Source organism: Durio zibethinus, chromosome 21 (genome assembly GCF_047325235.1).
Source record: "Durio zibethinus cultivar Kanyao isolate XHJ-2024 chromosome 21, ASM4732523v1, whole genome shotgun sequence".
Classification (NCBI taxonomy): domain Eukaryota; kingdom Viridiplantae; phylum Streptophyta; class Magnoliopsida; order Malvales; family Malvaceae; genus Durio; species Durio zibethinus.
The window spans coordinates 10,826,392-10,849,311 of NC_143182.1; the positions used below are offsets into that span (position 1 = coordinate 10,826,392).

Below are 22,920 nucleotides of genomic sequence, written 5' to 3' on the forward strand. Positions count from 1 at the left end.
TATATTTTTAAATTATAATTATTTTTATAATTGATTAATTATAATATTATAAAAAAATAATGAGCGATATGGTCCCAATTTTTTACTTAAAAAATTTTAAAAAAATTTCGCGGAATACACTTGTCAGAAAATCATAGGATCAGTAACTACAAAGTCAACGAGAGAAGACCAGCTCATGATAAAACTTTCCGTAGAGGATAATAAATAGCTGGTTGCTTGCCAAAAACGTTTCAGGTCGCCTGCTTTTGCTTCTTGTACCTTTGAAAACACACCTCTCACATTTTCAGCAACCAAGCGTGTTACTAATACCATACAGCCGTCCACTTCTCCAACATTTTCCCTAAGTTTCTTCCTCTCCAAACAAGTTTTTAAGGTTTCATTTTTCACTTGAAAAGTCAACGTCTCTGTCCTCCTCCATCTCTTATTTCAAACCCTCACGTACGTTTTTGTTTTTTAGTAAAAGAATTTTAAGGTTTTGTGATCTCGCCCCAATTTTTTTGCTAGTTTCGTTTTTTATTGTTAATGTATATGCATCATTGTTTGTTTTTTATTGTTAAGAAAGTAAAAAGGAAAATGAGTAATGGGTTTTGATGGTTTAAGCTTTGTTTGGAACTCAAGAAAGCAGCTTTTCTTCACCTTTAGAATTTCTAGGAAAATACTCGTATTTTTGTTAAAATGTTATGGGGTTTGATTTTTATAATTTACACACTTTTATAGCGTATAGCGGAAGAATTTATAGGTCTAATTTATTTCAACTTTTCCTTTGCATTATATTAGTACTATTTTCACTATTTTCTCTTGCTTAATCAAGTAAAACAATTATCAGCGGCACTAATGGTGCCTTAATATTCAATTTGCAGATACGTCTTGTTTGTTTGTTTAAATGTATGTTAATGATTTTAATGCAGTTTTGTTCTTTTTTTCAGATATGTAATGTCATCCTCTGACGAAGAAGGTGAGATTTTGCCACAAATCCATGTCTCAGAATATGCTTTTGTTGATCAAACCGGTTCACCAATTTCATTTGCTGTTTTGCCTCTCCAATGGAGTGAAAATGAGGTCATTGGTGACCTTAAAACTGATGTTTTCTTACACGGAGATGCTGACAATGGGCTTCAGAAGATTTACAAGCAAGTTGTTCTATGGAAGTTCGAGCTATCCTATGCACTGCCTGAAATTTTGGTGCTCTCTAAGGACAAGAAATGGATGACACTCCAAAAGCCTAGGAAGAGTTTTAAAAGCACTATTACGACAATCCTGATCGCCATTCATTGGATGCATTATATGAAAAAGAACATAGACGCATCCACAAAATCTGTATGGAGCCACTTGCAAAAAGTATTAAGGTAGCTCCTCATTCTATTGTTCTTATTGTTGCACAAAATTTCAATTTTGTTGTTTGAATTTATTTTTGGTTAGTTAATTTTCACAAAGGGTGGTTTAGAATTGTGTGTAATTGTGTTCATATTACTTATTTTGTGTGTCATCCAGCTTAAATGAGTTTGAGGCTTCTAAGAATGACCTCTTGCATCACAAGCTGTTAATTGGTGAAGCTGTGAAAAGGGATAAAGACTTAGCAAAGTCTAAGGTTTGTGCTACCATGGGCTTATCTCTCTGTCTCATGTCATGACAATAATATCTCATTGGGTTTATATGCATAATAAAATTACCAAAGTGATTGCACTGTAAACTAATCTGTTGAAATCCATATATGCATGGTTATCTCATACTTATCTCTCAAGTCATCAATTAGGGGATATAGCTTAAGATTAAATACACCAGTTCTTCGGCCTAAAGTTATTATTTTGAGCAAAAAGAAAGAAGCCATTAGTTTCTAGTTGCAAAATCTCATCAATTAAATGATGCGGTTTTTCTCTGTTATCTCTTTTTCTTTTATTGGCTACTTGTCTTGAATAGCTATAACTGCTGGAACAAGCATGTTGATATTTGTCTAGTTCATCATAAGCTAAAGAATTTTAGCTGTGTCAAAGTTTCACTTTGTTAGAACATATAGATCTTGGAAACATATTTAGTTGCTTTTAATTTTGGGGAATCTATTTTGGCCAGGTGACGGAATTTGTTTTTCCTGGTGAAATTTGCCATCCATTGCAGCGTGGTTCAATGTGCAATACTATTACTCGACCAAGAGTTGCTATATATATAAGATTTAGGATTCAATGCAAATAGGATTGATAAAGCTTGTTCTCTTACCTCTTTGCAATTTCTTTTCTTGTTGAATAATTCTTTTTTGAGGTTAAGCTGCTATTATTACCTATAACCACCTAATCTTTGTTCCTTTCTAAATGCAAATGCATACTACACTTTCCCAGTTAGAACTTGTCAGCTATTCTCAAATCATCTTTTTCTTAACAAATTTAGCAAGTTACTTCTAACATATTTGTATACTGTTATTTGTATTATAGGTCTGCCTGTATCTCCAACCTCTACAAGCACATATATACATGCCATCTTCTGCAATTAATTTGTCTGACTCACATGCTCTAATAAGTATGCGCATGAAGAATCTGATATTTGGAAACTGATAAACAATTTATCTGGAACAGAATGTGCTTAACTTTGTGGAGATGCCTCAGACAAATATAACTTTTCATCAGGTCTGCAAACATGTTATTCTTAGCTCGTGGACTAATTCTTTTACCTGCTTTTGCCCTTTATTTTAAGTCTTCTATTTTTCGTTTTCCCCACTGTACTGAAGAAATTGGCCCTGATTTAACAGGATGTCCATACACCCAGGAAAAATAACTTTATAGTTGATGAAGATTTAGACGAAGATTACAATGATGAAGATGACATAGGTGAAGAAGTGGATAGTGTGGGGAAGCCCATTTTTGATCCTGTCTGTGCAATTTGTGATAATGGCGGCAATGTTCTTTGGTATGCCCTAACATTTTGGTTCTAGAAATTGTTATGAAGAACTTTTTTGGTTTTTTAATTTTTTCCAGACCTTTAACTGGCTTTTTTTTTTGTGATTTATGTACATATCATGGATGGTTAGTAGCCAGTTGCTTTGTCGTTCCTTGAGAAACTAATAAAATTTTTGGGTTCACTTGGAATACCAGGTGGCTTTCTGAAATGTAAATCAATACACTTTGTATATAAGATTTTGGGATGGTAGCAGGATTTGAACGAATGGATCAACCCTTTTGCCGTAAAATAGTGTTGAGAGCAAGGAGAATACTGGAAACTTTAGAAAGAAAGACGGGACTATACTGATGTTGATCATCAGCTTTGATAATGATAATTCATAGACAGCCACATATTTTGGTTTCATTATAAAGATGAGAAGTATAACTTGAGATTGACTTTTAAGTCATGAAAATGTAAGGCTTGTCTAAATGATATGCATATTTTCAGGAAATTATAGAGTAATATGTTCTTTTTGGTTCAATGAATAATGGACTTTTAATTAATTAGTCAAAATTTAATTTTTTTTAATTTTAAAACATTTCTTTCATTGTAGTGCTAGATTTATTTATTGAGAAAATTCCTTTCATTTGCATTTTCACAGTGATGGAATGTTAAAAATTGCTTCTTACAAACTAATAGGTAATGGCTTCCTAGTGAAAAATGCTATTTCTGATCTTGAGTTGGACTTTCACCTCATTTGGAAGATCACTGAAACTAGGGTTCACGAGCCAGAAAACAATAGGAGAGACACATTCATGTCCTTGGATTTTGTATATTTGCTGTTTAGATGGCTTCCATATATGATGTGCTCTTATTGTTAGTTCATGAATTATACTTTGAGCAATTTTTTTCTTTTTATAATGTGCCTTATTTTTGTCATATTAATGACCTTAGAACAGTTTAAGTTTCCTAGGTTTGTCTTTTCTTGAGGTTCACATGTGAGTTTGGCTGTCCAACTTTGGGTAGTTTTAGGATGTGAAAGAGACATATATACATGAAAGACCCAAGAAACCATTAACTTAGGCTTTTGGATTCAAGTGTATCCAACATGTATACATGGGCCCTTTTGGCATGTTCCTATGCGCTCAAGGTCTGGCTTCTCTTCTTCATCTTTGCTTGCCTACATAATAATTTGTTAATTGACTTCGGTTCTTTTTGTTTGTTTGGATTTGATATAGCTGTGAAGGAAGGTGCCTGAGGTCATTTCACCCAACAAAAGCTGATGGGATTGATTCTTTCTGTGAATCTCTTGGCTTTGTCAATGATGCTCAACTTGATGTATGAGCATCTTTATTTTCCTAAATATATGATTCTCTGGTAAATTTTCTAGTAACTTGTATAATGTTGCCATGCTTTGTATATCTGTAGGCTATTCCATCCTTCTTGTGTAAAAATTGTCTATATAAGCAGCATCAGTGTTATGCATGTGGTGAATTAGGCTCCTCTGACAATTCTTCTGGTCAAGAGGTAAGTTTTATTGTGCTTTTGGAATCAAAAGATTGTTAAAACAATTATTTAAAAGTCTTGCTCCTGGATTAAGGATGACTTTTTGTTGTTTTTCACCATTGACTAAGTTTTTCATAGACTACATTATTATTGTTAAATTTAAACATTGCAAGTGTTATTTTCTTGTCCACTTAAATCATTTTACTGCCATCCACGCTGGCAATCATTTTAAAGTAGATGCCAGGTGTGTTGATAAGTGCAGTTTAAATTTGAACTATCATTGATCAATTTTTTTTTTGGGGGGCTTTTCTTCAAGGTTTTTCCTTGTGTTTCTGCAACTTGTGGGCATTTCTATCATCCAAAATGTGTTGCGAAATTGCTTCATGCCGACAATGAAGCTGAGGCAGGAAGGCTTAGAGAGAAAATTGCTGCAGGGGATTCATTTACATGTCCCATCCATAAATGCTTTGCTTGTAAGCGAAATGAAGATGCAGAGGTTCATGATTTGCAGTTTGCTCTTTGTAGGCGTTGCCCTAAGGCATACCACAGGAAATGTTTACCCAAGTACACTAAGCCACTATTTTCAGCTTTGTAGAACCTCTTTACCAAGACTTGATGCCTAGAAAGAAGGTTGACTTCATCTGAAGCTTTTGCTTTGTTTTCAGGAGTATTTGCTTTCAATGTAATATGTATAAAACTGGTTTACAAAGGGCGTGGGATGGTCTCTTGCCATATAACCGGATTCTAATATACTGCATGTAAGTTTTATTTTATGGTTTGCCCATTTGGATAAACTTGTTATTGAACTTATTTGTCAATGGCCATATTGCTGCTAAATGTGCTAACCAGGGAGCATAAGATCATCAGAGAGCTTGAAACGCCAAGCAGAGACCACTTGATATTTCCTAATCTTGAAGTCAAAGAAAAGAAACACGAAGTGAAGTTGCTATCTTATAGAGGAAAGAATTTGGCCTCAAAGAGAAGTGAGGTTTCTGAAGATGTTGCGACAAGTAGAAATCTTTTAAAGAAGCCAAAACTGGTTCAAAAGGCCTATGGTGACATTCAAGCTGGAGCTTCTAGTAAGAGAATTGAGAAACACTGTTTGCGACCAGAATTTTCTCCTTTGAAGAAACCAAATACATGTATCACTGGTAGAAAGTTCCTGAAGCAGGATGCCAGCTCTGACTTTGATAGGTTTCTTGCAAGAGAGAAAAGCAAGCTAACCCAGACAAAAGGTAACTTAAAAGTGAAGTTGCAATTCCATGGAACTATGTCCAAGCAGTCAGAAGAAACTTGCTTTAAAACCAAGAATACCAATCAAAATATGCAAGTGATGAAGAAAATGGAAAGCACAAGGCCTTTAATTGATTCAGAACTAGAGAAAGGGTAATTTACTCACTTTTTTTTTGTAATCTGAACCTTACTATTTATTTTTCGCTGAAAAAATTCAGGATGCTGAAGCACTTTTTGGTTTTGGATTCACATTTTTTTATTAACAGAATTTTGGTTCTCATGGAAAATGCTGATTCTTCATTTAATGCTGAGGAATTCATGAAAAATCAGCGGCAAATCTCTGCTGCAAATGCATGTAGCTTTAGGAGTGTAGTGGACAAGACCATTACATTGGGCAGGGTGGAAGCCTCTGTTAAGGTATATCTTACTATTTTCTTGTTAAGTGTGGCATAAAGTAGTTTGAGATGGCTAGATTCTTTTTCTTGACATTTATGCAAACCATTGCTTTAGGCTGTTAGAACTGCCTTAGAGAAGTTAAAAGCAGGAGGTTCTCTTGAGGATGCGAAAACTGTTTGCGGTCCAGAGGTGCTCAAGCAGATATTCAAGTGGAAGGTTTTGATCCATTTTTCCTTTCGGTGTATCTATTTGTGTTTAGGACTGCACATTCACACTAAACTTTGATGCTGGAAAATTCTGGGTTTATGTTTCATGTTAGGATTTTATAGGTGCTTGCTTCTTAAACTGTAAAGAACTCCTATCTCAGCTTCAATTGGTCAAATTGAGTATCTTTTTTTTCCATCGTCATTTCAAAACTTTGTTCCTTTATCATCTGATGCATCTTTCTGTGTCTGGCACAAAGTACCATTTAACATTCCAAGCAAAATGGTAAAGAGAAAAGCAATCTGAAGCTGAGCGCTGTTGGGTTTACTATATTATCTTTATGATAATAATTTCACATTTAATATAAATGAATAACTAGCTTACTCACATGCCTAATTGGTTAATTTAACATCCTAGGGTAATTTATCATCAGGACTTCTACAAGTCCTTACGCTGCCATTTCTTTTGATTATTTGTATTATATTCTTTTTGAATAACTTGTTTGCATTGACAGAAGTTCTAATCATTTTTAGGAAGAGTCCTTATGGTTGTTAGCTGCTTATATCTTTTTCCCAAGCTATATGTTGTGTATGATGTTAATAAATTCAATTATAAAATGCAGAAACATTGTGGATAATGTATTAAACTTACCACAAAAAGATTGTTTGCCAGGCTAAATGGCCATATGTTGAATTCTACAGGAGAATCTTGCTGTTTGTCTTGGACCTTTTCTCCATGGGATGCGGTATACATCTTTTGGTCGCCATTTCACAAAAGTGGAGAAGCTTAAAGAGGTATTAATGTTTATCTTCTTATTTCCAAGCATTTGAATTAAAGATAAGAGTTGACTTCCTTCTAAGAACAACACTATTTGTTAGAACAACATTGCTAGCTACTATATTAAAGTTCCAGTCACTTTCAAAACCTCAACCCAGAAGAAAACAACACAACATGGTAGACTTATATTTTGTTGATGAATAAATGTGGCAGTAAGTTAATGGAGTTCTTAGGAACTAATCCCAAATAAAACATGGTAGGAAAGTAAGGGTTTTTTTTTTTTTTTTTTTTTTTTTTCATGATTTTCCAGTTATTATACTGCTTTAAGAGGCCCTTTATACGTAAAGGTGCAATAGAACATTTTCCCTTGCAACTGTAAAAGAAAAAAGTGTGAGCCCACAAACAATGATTGTACTTCTATCAATGGCATAGAGAATCACTTCACTATAAGGCTACTTCTCTAGGTTTTCACTTAAATTTACTATGCAAATATATTGTGGTTCAGTTCTGTACTTGCACCCTCCATGAATATCTAGATGCTTGGTTGATCTATAGGGTGGAGCTAATAGCATTTGTTTATTCTGCAGATAGTTGATAGGCTCCATTGGTATGTGCAAGATGGTGACACTGTAAGACTATTCTTCTCTGTTTTTCTTAGTTCACTTCAAGAAATTGTCTCATTATCACACATAATGTATGATTTTCTTGTGAAAAAGCATAACATAATGGGCACAGCTACATTGTTCTTTAAAGCTTAAAAGAAAATTCTACTGTGATCTTACATCTTGTATCTGCAATAGTCATTGTCTATCTTTTTCCATGCTTCAACGTGTATCACTGGAAGCAATTCATGGAATTCTCACATTGTTTTGATTGCACTTCTGGTTTTCTTGTTAGTTCAAAACTAGTTTAGAGTTGCAGGGGCACAAAGTTTTCAAAAGGTTCGGAATATCTATGCTTGTAGGCATTCTGTAGTTTAGGGTTACTTGGGGGCATTAATTTATGCTGAAGTGATGTGTAAGCATCATGCATCGGAATGTGAAATTGGCAATGCAATGACTTTGATTAGGTAAAAGATGCTACTGACTTGAAATTAAAAATGCTCAGATGACCCTGAATAGTGAATTGTCATTCAGTTAGCATAGGCTTATTTAGGATATATTTGGAGGTCACAAAAATGGCTTAAGAAGCAAGATCCTGTTTCAGTTTTTCTTTTTTTTTTTCGTTTCCGTTCCTAATTATGACTTGGTATTGATTCTTTCTCATTACTGGATTTTCGTTTGATATTTATCATGGATAATATTATCATGGTCATCTTATCTATGCATGAATTCTACTTGAACAGATGGTCGACTTCTGCTGTGGTTCCAATGATTTCAGTTGTTTATTAAAAGAGAAGCTAGAGAAAGTGGGGAAGTCATGCTTATTTAAAAATTATGATCTTTTTCAGCCAAAGGTACTGTTATCATTTCTTGCATCTGAGGTCCTTTTGATTGATAATACTTTTTGGTATTTGTTGTTTGTTTTTAAAAGTTTTGAAGGCTCAGTTACAACTTGAAGTTCATGACGAATTGTTTCTAATTAACATTGTTGTATCCATTCAATAAAAATATTTTAAATTTCCATCCCCTTCATGCAGATGAATATCATTTAATCCGCAAACTAAGTTTTAAGAATCTTTTTGATAGAAGGCAAAGCAGTTTCCTTTTCTTTATCTACAATCTTTCTCAATCATATATATTGATTTTGAGGTTCTTCTGTTTTCACCATCCTTTTTGTCTTTACTGGGAAAACCTTTGATTCTGTAAAAGATTTAGCATAAATTATCTTTGAAATGTTCAATGTCAAGTAAGGTTCTTGTGTCAAGCCTAAAGGGTTGAAAGTAAAAGCACAAGGGTTAGATAAACTCCCTCTATATATAAGATATTTTTCTTTCAAAGAATTGGTCATCTTTTTTATACAAGTTCACCTATAAATTTTATTTTAGTTAAAAATAGTTTACTGACAACATTGAACACCTTTTGTTTCATTTTTTTTGTTGGGTTTATGAGCAGATATAAGCCAAACTTCACATTTCCCAATTTTTTAACTGGAGATCTCTAATGTGAATGAGGTGCTACTGTATCATCCAAATCAAAGGATTTTAAGCATTAACACCCTGTAACATTTCCAAACTCTGTAGTAATTGTAGTTTTACTAGTTTGTTGTTTATGTACTCAAATTAGATGAACATGCTCTTAACTTCAGCATATATTTTCAACTACTGTATGAGTAATTAGCAGTATGCCATCATTATGGGCCGTATTCGGATTGAGTTGCTACCATTGTTTTTAACTCTAAACTGAAAGAGGGAGTTCTGAGGAACGTGTGAAATTAACTACAGAACTCCTGATGTGGTCTGAGTGTAAAGGATTCTGATGATGTAGGACAAGCTGTAAATTGAATGGTAAACTTCTAACTTATGGCGATTATTGTATTGCAATAGCGTGAATGTTGACTGCTTTGTGTTGGCTCCCAGTTTCTGCAAGAATCATGACTAAAACTTGTGCTTGGTTGATCATTTCCTGTGGCCACCCATAGGCCTCTTACAATGGAGCCTGTCTTAAGACTACTGTTTTTTTAACAATGATGTTATATAATCAGCATTGATTTGTGTTGTTTTACTTCCCTTAACATCTGAAACAGTTGAAAGCTGGTTGTTGCAGTTCTATTTTCTTCTTTTTCCCTTTTCCGATTGCTTCTCCAGTCTTGCCACGGTATGCCATTTTGAGGGTTCCATAATCCTTCTCTTTTGCAGAATGATTTTAATTTTGAAAAGAGAGATTGGATGAGTGTCAACTTGGACGAATTACCTGATGGTTCTAAACTGGTAAGAAACTTAAAAAAGGATTAAACAAATTGACAGAGATGTTGCATGAGCTTCACTTCTCTCTTTCTCTCTTCGATATTCTTGTTTTAACATTACAATTAGATTATGGGGCTGAACCCCCCTTTTGGGGTCAAGGCATCTCGTGCTAACAAGTTCATTGACAAGGCTCTTAAGTTCAGACCAAAGGTTATTATTCTTATTGTTCCAAAGGAAACCAGAAGGTAAGCGCTTCCCTTACTTCTTTATTCTAATTGTTTAAAATTTTAAAGAAAAATGATTTTGCTCTCTCTCTTGCTTTTGCATTTTAACAGACTTGATGAAAAAGAGGCATATGATTTGATTTGGGAGGATGACAGAATTGTATCTGGCAAGGTACGTAAGGTTTTTAGTTACTTTCTTGCTACTTCTCACTGATCTTTAGATATAATTGTACTTTTTGCATTGCTCATCATGCACTTTGTTTTTCTTGTTTATTTCCAGTCATTTTACCTCCCAGGTTCAGTTGATGTAAATGACAAGCAGATGGAGCAATGGAATGTGAAGCCACCACCGCTTTATCTTTGGAGTCGCAATGATTGGACAGCCAGGCACAAGGCAATAGCACAAGAGCATGGTCACGCATATTATGGGCTGGAAGAGATGCATGGAAATGAAGACAATGGCAAAGAAGTTGGATTTAATTATCTTATGCAGGAGAAACATGATTGTTATGGTGATTTCTCCAAAGATATTTATGCTTGTGGCGGTATTTCCAGCATATTTGATGGTGTTCCTGATGGATTTGAATCTGAAGGAAGCAGAGGAACTATACATGGAAAACACATGTAATGCCACTTTCCTGGAAGCAGTAGTAGTTGGAAGAATAATGACTTGACAAAACAAATTCGTGAGGATGTACTTGAGATGCGACATGAGGGACATAGCCATAGAGATACATTGATAACTTCAGAAGCTGATGACACGTGCATCGACATAGAAACATCATCTCCAGACGATAGACCCGGAGATTCTTTGGCTACTGGAACTGAAGGCGGAGGTGGGGGCTTCAAGAACCGCGGAAAAGGCCCTTTATAATCTAGAGTAAAACTTTGATGGTTTATTCATTATTTATAATCTATAAATGTAATCTATCTATATAGTTTATAAAAGCACATATATTAATGGAACTTCTGATTTACTAAAATAAGCTTCATTATTAACTATATTTTTAAATTGTTATTTTAAATATTAATAAGATTTATTCAGTTTATGATTAAAAATATTAATTTATAATGAAAGATTCTCATTAAGTTGATTTATTTGATAAAAAAACAAATTTGAACCTGGAATTGTATTACTTGTAGAGTTCTAGTTTGCATTACTGTTGAAAAAGAATGGCTAATATCCAATTTATGGTAAAAATTCTAATTTCATTAAAAGACTTTCATTAAGGATTTATTTTATAGATAGAAAAGTGTTATAAGTTTATGTTAAATTAGATTATCTACCCCACCATTCAATAAATTTCTAAATCATTGGAGACCTGCAGAATGATCTATAACGAACTCTAAACTTTTTTCTTAAAAATATCAGTCAACAAACCGTAACAAAACCCAAGAATTGAAGTACGTTTTTTTATTGGCCAAAAAAAGTACTTTGTTTATAACTAAACTTAGAAACCAAAGTGAATCCAAATATTGAACTATTTGAGCCCATAATTCCCTCAAAGAAGTTTGGTGTTGTTACAAACCAAGGATTGATTGCCTTCACAAAACTTTACAGCTATCCTCCTTTTTTTTTTAACAAACTTTACAGCTTTCGAATTGAGGTTTATTGGTTTGTTTAAATGTTTCACGAAGTAGGTGAAAAATGTTGAAAAGAAGTTTACAGTAATAAAAAAAAATTTAACATCGTGATGGAAGATGCTGACATTACATTCCATTGGAGGTCTGTCAATCAATTGCATGGAAAAAGATGGGAGACACAGCAAATCATTTCTTTTTCCTTCCTCTTCCATCTCTATTTCTCTTGTATATATAAATAACCAAGAAGAATATGAACTTTACTTCATTTCCTTATCTACTCTCCTTCGCTTTACAAGGAATAGTTGGCAATTATTTAACTTTTAATAGAGAAAAGGGTGTTAAAACTGTTTAGAGTAACCTTAGAAACATTTTGAGAAGCAGCCAATGGCAAATAAAATCACTGGGCACACAAAATTCAACAGTGCCCAGACTGATTTGCAAAGTAACTTCAGCTGTGTAGTCTGTATGGATTCAAAATTTACATTTTATCACCTACAACATCCTAGGAAAAAAAAAAACACTCTTTACCTGGTCCTTGGCAGAGTGAATATAAGGCATTAAATTCATGTTCTTCTACATACAGAAAGCGGGTCGATTGTAAGATGTTTGATCTACAACTTGGTCTGCTCACAATAATTGTTATTTGTCATCAGCTCTGAGAGAGTTTAGTCTTCTCAATCTCTGATCAAGTTCTTTCATTACTTCTGGTTCTTGCTTTTTCCTTTGCTTTGATATAGTGTTCGTCGTCATAAAACCGATCTTATCAAATGCAACCTGTAGAGATATAGTGAAGGTTGCATTTCATAGCAGAATGTTCGGATTACATACACCAAGTCCATACTCATAAAACATCAAGATCCAGATGGCAAGTGGTTGCCACAAGGAAAGAAAATACCATGTTCGATTTTTATCTACAAAGTTAAAGAAATCTTCACTCCCTGTGGTATTTTTATTTCTTTTCTTGAAAGAAAAACAAATATATTATAGATTTCGAAATTATGTTTATACTCTATAAGCCAAATTCATATAGATGCTGTGATAAAACAAATGGAAACGATGTCCTATCCAGTTTATTTCCGGAACTAGGTCTGTTACTCTTTAATTCATTTCTCCACAGATAATGAGGAAAGATGCATGAAAAGATACAGAAGAGAAGAAAAGTGGAGGAACAGATGAGGGCTTGTCTTACCGTCAATAACTCATCAGGATCAAAAAGGTGATGGGTAGTTCTTTGTAATATATTAATAATGTCACCAACCTGATGCGTTAGAAGCAACTCCTCTTCCTTCATCTGCAAAAGCAAATCAAAAACTTAAATTAGATCCCATGGTATTGTTTTGACAACCAGGTGATTTTTAGGAATACAAATTGAAGAAAATTTCCAAATTGAGCAGAATGTGAAGAGCCAAATGGCAGCAATGAAATTGGCACCTTAAATATAGCCAAAGCTACATGAAAAAGAACCTTGGCACCCTCATAGAAAAGGACATCCCACACCCGTAGAGTTGTCTGGACAAATAGCCAAACAAAGAGTAAAATAAGATAGTCAGAAAGCAACCTCAAATAAAATTGATATTTGACACCATCTGCTAAAAGCAAATGAGAGATGCTAGCAGGAGGGACGTGGCAATGAAATATTCTTGACCTTGAGCATTAGCTCAATTTGTCATGTCCCCACCTTTAAGGTGGGAGGTACCGCAGGTTTAGAGTTCAAATCCCAAAACTTGCAACCCCTTCCCCTTCACCAGACTATAGCTTCCTTTTTTACAAAAAAAATATATATATTATTCAAACCTCTGAAGGCAAGCTTTTAGAAAAGAGGCACAGGAACCACTCAGTAGCTACAAGGGAGACATCAAACTCCAATGCTTCCAAATGAGTAGCAATCCTGCATTTTTGTTTATCCAATTTTTAATAAGATAAACCACGATTTTAACATATAGCTGAAACATATTAATTTATCCACAAATAAATAAATAAAATAGTTTAATCCTTAACAGAATACCTTGGGCACTTCTTAGCAAGCAAATCTTTAAAAACCCTTTGCTCAACATGGCATCCAGATAAGTTATTTGTATAGCAGTCATTAACTAAAACATTCTCAAGAAGGACGGCAAGCATCCAAAATGCATCTTCCTCTGTTTTCATAACAAGCAATAGCAATGCAGCAACATAATTTAAGCCCTACACCAAGAATAAATTTTGTCTTTATTATATTACAATTAGATGAAGAACTTAGAAACGTGATTACTTAAAAAATCAAAGCAAGAAGTACTAACAGTTAGTAATAGTAGGGAGAAATTAATTTCAGTGAATGAACAAGTTATCCATGAGGAGAAATCCACCTCAAATTGATATGTTAAAAGGAAAGGGAAGAAGCAAAGATGAAACCAATCACAGCATGCTTCAAAAAGTGCACATCAAATTAGTTCAGCACAAGGGACATTTCTCATTTCGTACACATCATTTAAACTTGCACATCAAATTTGGTACAAATGATTAGTAACCAAAAGTAAGTAAGTAAACCTCTGAAATAATAAAGTTTGATTAGGGTTCAAAAATTCAGTCACTGTAAATAAAGAGAACTGATAAAGACAAGGACAAAAATACAGAAATGGAAAAGTTTTATTTCCTCTTCACCAGGTTATGGCAGATTGACATAAAATGCAGAAACAAGATTTAACTATCAAACTTAAATAAATAAACAACTTTGGCTATATTAAACTTGCACTGCTTGGCCAAAAAAAACTAGCACCACAAAACAAGTATAGCTCCATGGCCACAATCATATAACAGAATTGCATAAAAGGGCATTCTCACATTGTTGAAGCCATAAAAACAGCATTGCCTTGTTAACTTTCAACATAGACTAAAAAACAGACTGATGGTTATAAGACAAAGACAAACATGATTCAACCTCAGCCCACCTACCAAAAGGGAAAGAAATCCTTCAAGGCAGAAACAGCAAACCAGAAAAGGGCGTCTTTTTTACACAACAAATAAAGAAGGGCTGGACATATTTGTATCATATTCTGTCCTTTCAATGCCCATGGTACTTAGAGGCTGATAAAATGCTGTAAGACACTACTGTTGATGAACTCACCTGACAGTAGCCTACATCAGAATCACGAAAAGAATAACCTACAAGCACACGCCGGAGTGCTGCATGGCCCTCTGGAGTGTCCAACCATGGATGACCAGGGAAGGTTCGTGGAAGGTCCTGCAAGTATATAAGAGAAAGGCTCAAACCAAATTGCATAACTTAAAAGAAATGCAGTACCATAAGAGATATAGAGACTATAATTCACTTCATCTACTAAACTTGCACAAAAGTCACTATTCCAGTTTATATCCAATCAACAATTTTGTGTCAGACCTTCACATTCATTGGAATTTTCACAAGTACTTTTCAAAAATACACTTGTCAATTCTTCTGTTTCTGATTCAATTGGTTCAGATGGCACAGCACAACCTTGCCTGCACACATCTAAGGAGGAAAGTTCACATGCACTAGCCTAAAAGAAAAGAACATGAAGAACTTTCCGTTCTGTCTAGGTTGTATTGAAATTTTAGCACCGAGAACTTTACTCCACAGACACAGATTATCAAGTGCATTGGGTAAATCTTGGATCTTAGTCCAGGCATATGTATATAGCTTCACTGATAAACTTATATTAGTTTATGTGCAATTATTGCTGAGAAACAAGGAAAACTGAAATCGCTAAGATGCTTCCAATAAGATTGTCAAACTTAATAAAACATTTAGCCTCATTGATATAACTTCTAATTCGGCATCTTCAACGGCTCAAGTTTGGATTCCAACCTCTTGAGATTTCATTAGAAAATAAACCCTTTTGTCAACAGATCAAAACCTTCTCATGTGGTGATTTCTCAAACTCGACTACTTCTTTTAAATCATGCAATAGAAAAGAATATTAAGTGAATTACATCTCAAAACCCCAAATTAAACCTATGCAATCATCCTTGCAATTAGGTCTCCATCAGATATGTATTTTCATTTCCAAATTCATTATGCAAAATTAACCGAACCTCTAGAAAAAGACCAGACAAACATCACATCCAAAGGCCATCAATCAAAACAAAGATCCAAATAAAATTAAAAAAAAAGAAAAAAAGAAAAGCACCAAAAATTCAATCAAGCAAATACAAAACACCCTTAATGCAGGAACTTACATGATCAATCTGCCTCGTAGCAGGTGTGACCTTACCCTCCACCGCCTTTGTCAAATCATTATAATAGCTTTCAGGAACCGTAGACTTCTTCTTGGCAGCACCCGAAAGCGAAAACCAAACCTTAGGCCTAAGCACAGGGGGTATACCTTTCCTAATGAGCTTCTTCAATGTAATTGCATTAGCCAAAGCTGACAATTTGAGTGAAGATTTCAACACAATTCCTTCAGATATTGAAGAAACCTGTGGCTGCAAATACCAATTGGCCCCTTTGCTTGCTTCAAGTGCCCACCAAACACGCCCTTGTTGCCTTACCTTTTCTCTTACCTCATTCAACACATTAACATCATCCACATTGCCTTCTACCGTGAACCCATAAAGGTCTTGGAATTTCACTGTTAGATTTGCCCTTCTTGCATGGATGCTTGGCCTTAAGATTGGAATTTGTGCCTGCAATTCCAAGGCAAGGTCCCTTTTGCTTTGGGTACCAAACATTTTCTTTTTTTCTTCTTTTTGATAGATCAAGAGAAAAGAAGAAATGGCTTATAAGGGCTTTGTCAAAAATGAGAGAAAGCTATAAGCTTTGAACCATGTAAAGGTCAATTTTTTCAAGCTCCCAAGCTTGGAAATTTGAAGAAAGGCTGAGTCTTGCAAATGGGTTTTATTTAAAGAAACTGATAAGAGAACGAGTTACAAACAAGACAAAGAAAAAGCTCGCACTTTTGGATATGGCTAATTGAAAGTTCTTTTTTCATATTATAATAATAATAAATTTTGAAAATCGAAAATCGAATTATTTCAAAAACCCAGAACAGTAAAAGCTTTAAAAAATTAAAAAAAAAAAAAAAGAAAAGAAAAGCCCAGATAACAGATTTTTTTTGTTCCGCAATTAGAGAGATAAACGCAAAACAAAAATTTCTAAAAAAAGCAGTAAAATTCTTCTTTTTTTCTTATTTTTTTCAAAGGAAATGGATGACTCAAAGAGAAGAAAAGGAGGAGAATTTATTGGTAGGTAAAAATCAAAGCTTGAAAATATGTAGAAAATTAGGAGGTGTGAGGTGGGTTCATCTTCATCTCTCTTCTTCCTCCTCAGCAAAAATCACTCCAACTCATCTGATAACAATTATCAGTTTACACACCAAAAAATTATGAATAAAATACAATTAATGCTTCTTTTTTAAACAGTTTTTGTTTCTAAAAATACAATTATTGGAACGTTAGAGTGAGAGAGAGAGACGTTAACCAGAGCATTGATAGGACATGTTGCGATGGTTAGGTTGAGCGTTGAAAATCAATCTAACTATTTTTCTGATGGACTAAAATACCCCTTTCTTTTTAATTAATTCCTGACACAAATTCAATCAAAAATTTATAAATATAATATATGTTCGAATTTCTTTTAGTAATTTTTAAATATTGATTGATTATGAAATAGATAAAAATATTAAATATAAAATAGTGATAATGCATATAAATAAATATTTTAAATTCATATAATTATGTTCCTTTTTAATCATATTTGAATTTAATTTTTTCTTACTTATTATGATAATTTTTAAATATATACTGAATAAAAATTCTAAACCAAGTTAATCACTTTATTTATGAAATTGATTTGATATAAATATAATTAATTTATATAATATACCTTATGTAAATCCTATTGTAAAATAAATACTTTTATTTTTATTTACTTTAAATATTAGTTATTATATATACAAATGTTTAATATGGTTACCATTTAGAAATTTAATAAATAAAGAATTTCTAAAATGCAAATAAATTTTTTATTGAAGTGATTCGATAAAAGTAAAATTCGTATATATACAAAAGATAAATCTTTTTTATAATTTATTACTTTTAATTATTATTATTATTATATTATTAAATATTATAATCAACAAAATTGTTTAAAAATGCAAATTTAAAACTAAAATGAATAAAATATCCTTCTTTTTGCCATAAAAATTTTTTTATATATTCATCCTGTTTGTTACTATTTTTTTCTAGAGTTTTATTATAAGATTAAAATTTTTATTGGATACTGAATATAATAATAATAATAAATATAAATACAAATTTTTTAATTCTTGTTATATATTTTCTCATTATATTAGAAATGAATTTTTACTTTTTAATTTAATATGACTATAATTCAAAAATATAATGAACAGAGAATTCAAAAGCAAGTACATCATGTTGTAATGAAAGTTATTTAATGAAATTAGAATTATTATCTATAATTGGATAAATGTTATTAATATTAATTTATAATTATAATTTAAAATGATAATAAAAAAATATTTGAATTGGTAATTTTAAAATATAACTAGTAAATGTATATAGTTATAAAAGGAGTAAATATAAATATATTTATTTTCAATTATCAAAATTTTATGCACATCAGTTTTATGAAATTATAGATTATAAATTAGGGTCATATTTGGTGAATATGATGATGGATAAAATAGGTTAATAATTAACTTATATTATATTATATTTTTATTTAAAATATATATAATTATAAAAAAATTAATTATCCTTTTAATATAAGATAATTTAATTTTTTTAAAATTAAAAATATTATTTTTAATTCAAAACTTTGAACTTATATACCTTATTAAACTTTTAAAAATCACATCAATAATTTAAATTATATAAAATTTTAAAATTTTATTAATAAATAAATAATTTTATTTTAATTTTTATATACATTAAACATAAGATAAATAATATTATTTAATATAATCATACTTAAAATATTATTTTATCTTAGTTTATTATAATTTTATATACCAAATATACTCTTTAAATATAAATATAAATTGTAGATTATAAATAAATAAGTGTTTTGAGTAGTTAAGATCTTTTTCTTTTTCTTTTTTTCAATTGCAAAATATTGGAGGGGCAATGTTGGCATAAAAAAGAATGTGGACGCGTTTTGGTGAATACATACATATATGCAACAAAGTGTGGACCGGGCAGGGCCAGGCAGCCAAAGGAAATGAAGGCTAACGACGTCAATAGCTTTACTCTTACACCTACACTCGGCGAGGGTGACCCACTTCAAAAATGATTGCTCGAAGTTGTGGCGAGCTGGCAAAACTGTGGGTTTCCCCGCAGCCCGCGAAAATGGAAGCTCTCACGTGCCACTTTGTGTCTAAAACTGTATTCTTAAGATAACGTGTCCATGTCCTTTTTCTTCTTTTCGTTTTTGTTAGGCTTTGACCCTTCTTATTAAAAACAAATGATATTCTCAATCTTTGAATTGCAGGCTTTGCATTCTCCTCACGAATGGGACAATTGGAACATTTTTGCGTTTTATTTTAGATTTTGGCGTGATTCAAGGCAATGGCTTCCACCAACAAAATTGGGCCGCTCAATTTTTTTATTTTTTTACAAAATTCACATTTAATTTCTTTATTGATTAGTGAACCAAGATCTCATTCGCATGGCACCTAACATTTTGTTTTTAATTCCACGTTTTAAGCCAAGTTGTTATGTATTTATTTACAAAGAAAATTATAGAAAACTTAATAACTATGGATAAGATGTCCATGTTTATATTTTTTAAAAACGAATTAGTTTAAATATAAAAAAAATTATTAAAAAAAAGGTTTAATTTTTTTTTACTATATATATATATATATATTATCAGCAATTGCCTGAACTATAATAATAGAAAATGATGATCTTCAGAAGACTAGGCCCATCCTTATCCTCCCAGCCAGGTGCGCTCAATGAGGCACCTGTTTGCATCTAGACAATGCCAATTCCAGGGATTTAGGGCCATAACCATGGACGTAAATGGTTTGGCGAGCACCTTTTGAATGATTTGGTTGGGCTAACATGTATTGTCTCACTTGTGGTTTGTGTGCTGCGTCTTTGCTTTTATTGAGCTTAATTTAAGCACCCAGTGTGCCAAGAAAGAAAAACAAAAACAATGTACTCTATATATCTTTACATTGCAAACATCTATGTTGCTGATCACATTTTCGATACTCTTAACCTCTCTAATTAACTTTGGCACAATTTATTTTTGCATCAGCAAAACCATTAACTGAAACCGTTGGATAAAATATTTCACACACGACAATACCCAATCCTATGAGGGTAAGCCTATTGCCACTCATGATTTGGTTACTTCCACGTATACCCAAAGTAAAGTCATCACAATTATATTCATACTGAATTAATAAAAAATATATATTATAAAAAAAATTTTTAAAAATATTTAATATACTGATAACGAAATTTTTTAACTTTATAAATCAAATTAGAATTATAATACATATTTTTTAAAAATATATAAAATATATATGTCATTATCTTAATTTTGCTTGTGAAATTAAAATATTTTACTATTAATATATTTGATAATTTCTCAAAAATTTATATATCTTCCAAATCTTTTAATCCCACTCATAAGATAATTAGTTAATTTAAATCATTATGATGAAATTCAATATTCATCCTTAATAAAACGATTGAATCAATTATCCCTAAGTAAATTATTATAAGAGTCCAACATTATCCAATCACACATATTGAGAAAGCTATCCTTTCACTCTCTTAAACCCTTCGAAAGCCAAATTCATTCATGTTAATAAATTGCACGACCGTGAGTTCATTTGAAGTTTGAAGACTTTATGCTAAGAACTTGTTAAAAAAACATCAATTCTATTAATAAGTGTGATAATGATTTAAATTAAATTAAATTTGATTTAAATTTTTTGGATAATATATAATATTATAAAATTTTAAAATTTGAATTGATTTTCTTTTTAAATTAATTCAATTTTAATAAAAATTTTATTGATTTGATTCAATTTACTATTTTTTAATTTTTTATATATTATTTTAATATAATTAAATAAATGTATATAAAAATAATTATTTTTATTTTATGAAAATTTTAAACATATATAAAAATTAATAAAAATATATAATTTGATTCGATTTTTTTTTCAATTTTACATATTTTGATCTAAAATTTAATTCAAATTTAATATATATATATATGTTTAATATATAATTTTAATTTAAATTAAATAAAAAATGATTCAAATTAAATTAAATATTATAATTTTATTTTTTTAACATTTTTTTCCCATCCTACGAAGAAAAATAAAGTGTCTCCTATGCCCTGAATCTATTCCGTCACATCATACTAGATATCTCAAATCCACCATATGCCCCAGACCTATTTGATGTGATCACATCATGTTACCTGTCTCAAATCCATCGATAACCACACTTCAATCTTTATATTTATTGCATCTTGTGGTCCCAATTATATTATAGCTATAACGAGTTAACCTTAAATATACCGCATTGATGCAGTATCAAATACTTTTTCTTTCGCTCTCCTGCGGTCATCATGTCAACCCTGTCGGCGATGATGCATCGCACTGATTTCACCGATGGCGTCCATCTGTTATTTTTTTCTCTGCCTACTTATTTGAAAAAGAAAATTAATTTGAGAGTCAACAATTAAATACCACATGGCACTCAATCGGCTGTCAAGGAAGAGCTAATCACGGGCAATCGGTATCGTATTTTAACTGTATAGAGCATAAAATAAATGTACGATGAATTAATGATATTGATTAAAAACTACATCAAAAATCTTGTACAACGCCCATAATATATAGTAAAAATGTTCATTAATACAGTTAGACTGAGTCTAAATTTGATATTAATATTTTATATATTTATTTAAGTTTAGTTTGATTGAATATTTTATGTCTTAAAATTTTTTAAGTTGACCCAAATTGAAATAATATATCTTAAGTTTATTTATTGAATTTAATTTATATAATAAAAAATTTAAAAATTTAAAAAATTCTTTTTTTTAATTTACATATATATACTTATAAAAATTATTTAATATACTAATATTGTATATATATAATTATAAGATTTTAATTATATATATTTTATTTGAACCAATTAGATTGAGTTTAAATTTTAATTTTTTTATTTAAAAGTAAGCTCAAATTTTAAATAAATTTAAAAATTATATCCAAATCTATTTAATGAATGTTAATTTTATTTGAATAAAACTCTCTCAAAATTTAAATAAAAAAGCAATTTGACCCTTAAGGAGGCCTAGTCTACAGTTTAGCGAGTCAGAATTTCCGAGCGAGCCAAGAAAGAAGTAGGCCTCATCGCTAATGGTATGATTGGACTTAGGCACATTTGACATTGTATCACGGGCCCATTAATTTATTTCATCTTTGAATCCCTTGCAATTGCATAAGCCCAACATATTTACAGTGCGGTTGTCCTTGATCTCATATCCAAGCTTATCTGATCATGCATCCTTTTCCTCGAGTTCATATTTCTTACATTAATTTTTAGTAAGAATTCTATACTTTAATCTCTAATATAATACATATAAATATATTTTGAAGATCTAATTTGAGAGTTGACACCTACATGACGATGCCTCTATAAATCCTCAATAAAAATTTGAGAGTTACATAATTCTAAATTTTTTTATTCCATGCATCCATCATATTTTTTATTTTTTTTACATATCTCAAAATGAATTATTTTTTGTAATTGTTAAACATCTATATTAATTACATAAAGTTTATGATTGAATTGATGTCACGAAGTTAAGTGACACAAATTGAGTTAAAAAATTAATAAAAAAGACATTATAAAAAAATTTATATATAAGGTTATATAGTAATTTCCTTTTCTTTAAAAGTTGAGTGAAAATTTTTCATTTTTACTTTTTTTACATTACATTTGTGCACGAGCATGAGTACATGGATATAATATTTTCCGTATCTAAATGAGAATATTGAAGAAATTAAGATAAAAAAAAAAAAACAAATTAAGACATTAATCACAGGAAATGGCAATGAAAGATTGAAAGTCAACAAATGCATCCTCGGGCGCAATGCAAGCCGTATTATTTTGAACGGAGCTTTAGCTGCCTTCCTCAATTTCCACCCTTCATTAATGTTATATATAAAATTCGCATTTCATACATTAATAATATAATTTTTAACTTTATAAATAGAATTAAAAATTATCATATGTTTCAAATTTTAATTTTAATTTTTATTTGTTTATCTA

The 22,920-nt window shown here is 31.4% G+C and overlaps 2 protein-coding genes across 3 annotated transcripts; one reads left to right on the forward strand and one right to left on the reverse strand.

The window, feature by feature from the left end:
- Positions 1–282: 282 nt before the first annotated feature.
- On the forward strand, positions 283–11,039 carry LOC111305574 (protein ENHANCED DOWNY MILDEW 2-like). The gene is made up of 19 exons (XM_089750722.1): positions 283–438; positions 927–1,346; positions 1,492–1,588; positions 2,565–2,615; positions 2,738–2,895; positions 4,107–4,206; positions 4,297–4,395; positions 4,691–4,938; positions 5,040–5,132; positions 5,224–5,760; positions 5,874–6,024; positions 6,118–6,219; positions 6,909–7,001; positions 7,572–7,613; positions 8,330–8,440; positions 9,782–9,853; positions 9,956–10,074; positions 10,165–10,225; positions 10,334–11,039. Exons 2-19 carry the CDS (start codon positions 934–936, stop codon positions 10,679–10,681), a joined length of 2,895 nt encoding a protein of 964 aa, XP_089606848.1. The 5' UTR covers positions 283–438; positions 927–933; the 3' UTR covers positions 10,682–11,039.
- Positions 11,040–12,022: 983 nt separating this feature from the next.
- LOC111305575 (uncharacterized) lies at positions 12,023–16,978 on the reverse strand. 2 transcript variants are annotated; one of them, XM_022903231.2, is made up of 7 exons: positions 15,832–16,978; positions 14,741–14,857; positions 13,643–13,821; positions 13,432–13,525; positions 13,069–13,146; positions 12,827–12,928; positions 12,023–12,411 (listed from the first exon to the last, which is right to left on the reverse strand). In XM_022903231.2, the coding sequence occupies exons 1-7, from the start codon at positions 16,321–16,323 to the stop codon at positions 12,277–12,279; spliced, it is 1,197 nt and encodes a 398-aa protein (XP_022758966.1). In that variant the 5' UTR covers positions 16,324–16,978; the 3' UTR covers positions 12,023–12,276. The 2 variants fall into 2 exon arrangements, with proteins under 2 accessions (XP_022758966.1, XP_022758965.1); XM_022903230.2 differs by lacking the exon at positions 12,023–12,411 and having other exon boundaries at positions 12,503–12,928; positions 15,832–16,949.
- Positions 16,979–22,920: the final 5,942 nt, after the last annotated feature.

What these genes read in the sequence shown, in the direction of transcription:
- LOC111305574 (XM_089750722.1), top strand. Translation starts at nt 934, where the DNA reads ATGTCATCCTCTGACGAAGAAGGTGAGATTTTGCCACAAATCCATGTC. An exon ending in CACTTGCAAAAAGTATTAAG is followed by an intron (nt 1,347 to 1,491) that starts GTAGCTCCTCAT and finishes TGTGTCATCCAG; the next exon opens with CTTAAATGAGTTTGAGGCTT. An exon ending in CGGATTCTAATATACTGCAT is followed by an intron (nt 5,133 to 5,223) that starts GTAAGTTTTATT and finishes TGTGCTAACCAG; the next exon opens with GGAGCATAAGATCATCAGAG.
- LOC111305575 (XM_022903230.2), bottom strand. Translation starts at nt 16,323, where the DNA reads ATGTTTGGTACCCAAAGCAAAAGGGACCTTGCCTTGGAATTGCAGGCA. An exon ending in CTTGCTAAGAAGTGCCCAAG is followed by an intron (nt 13,526 to 13,642) that starts GTATTCTGTTAA and finishes ACAAAAATGCAG; the next exon opens with GATTGCTACTCATTTGGAAG. An exon ending in TAGCTTTGGCTATATTTAAG is followed by an intron (nt 12,929 to 13,068) that starts GTGCCAATTTCA and finishes TTGCTTTTGCAG; the next exon opens with ATGAAGGAAGAGGAGTTGCT.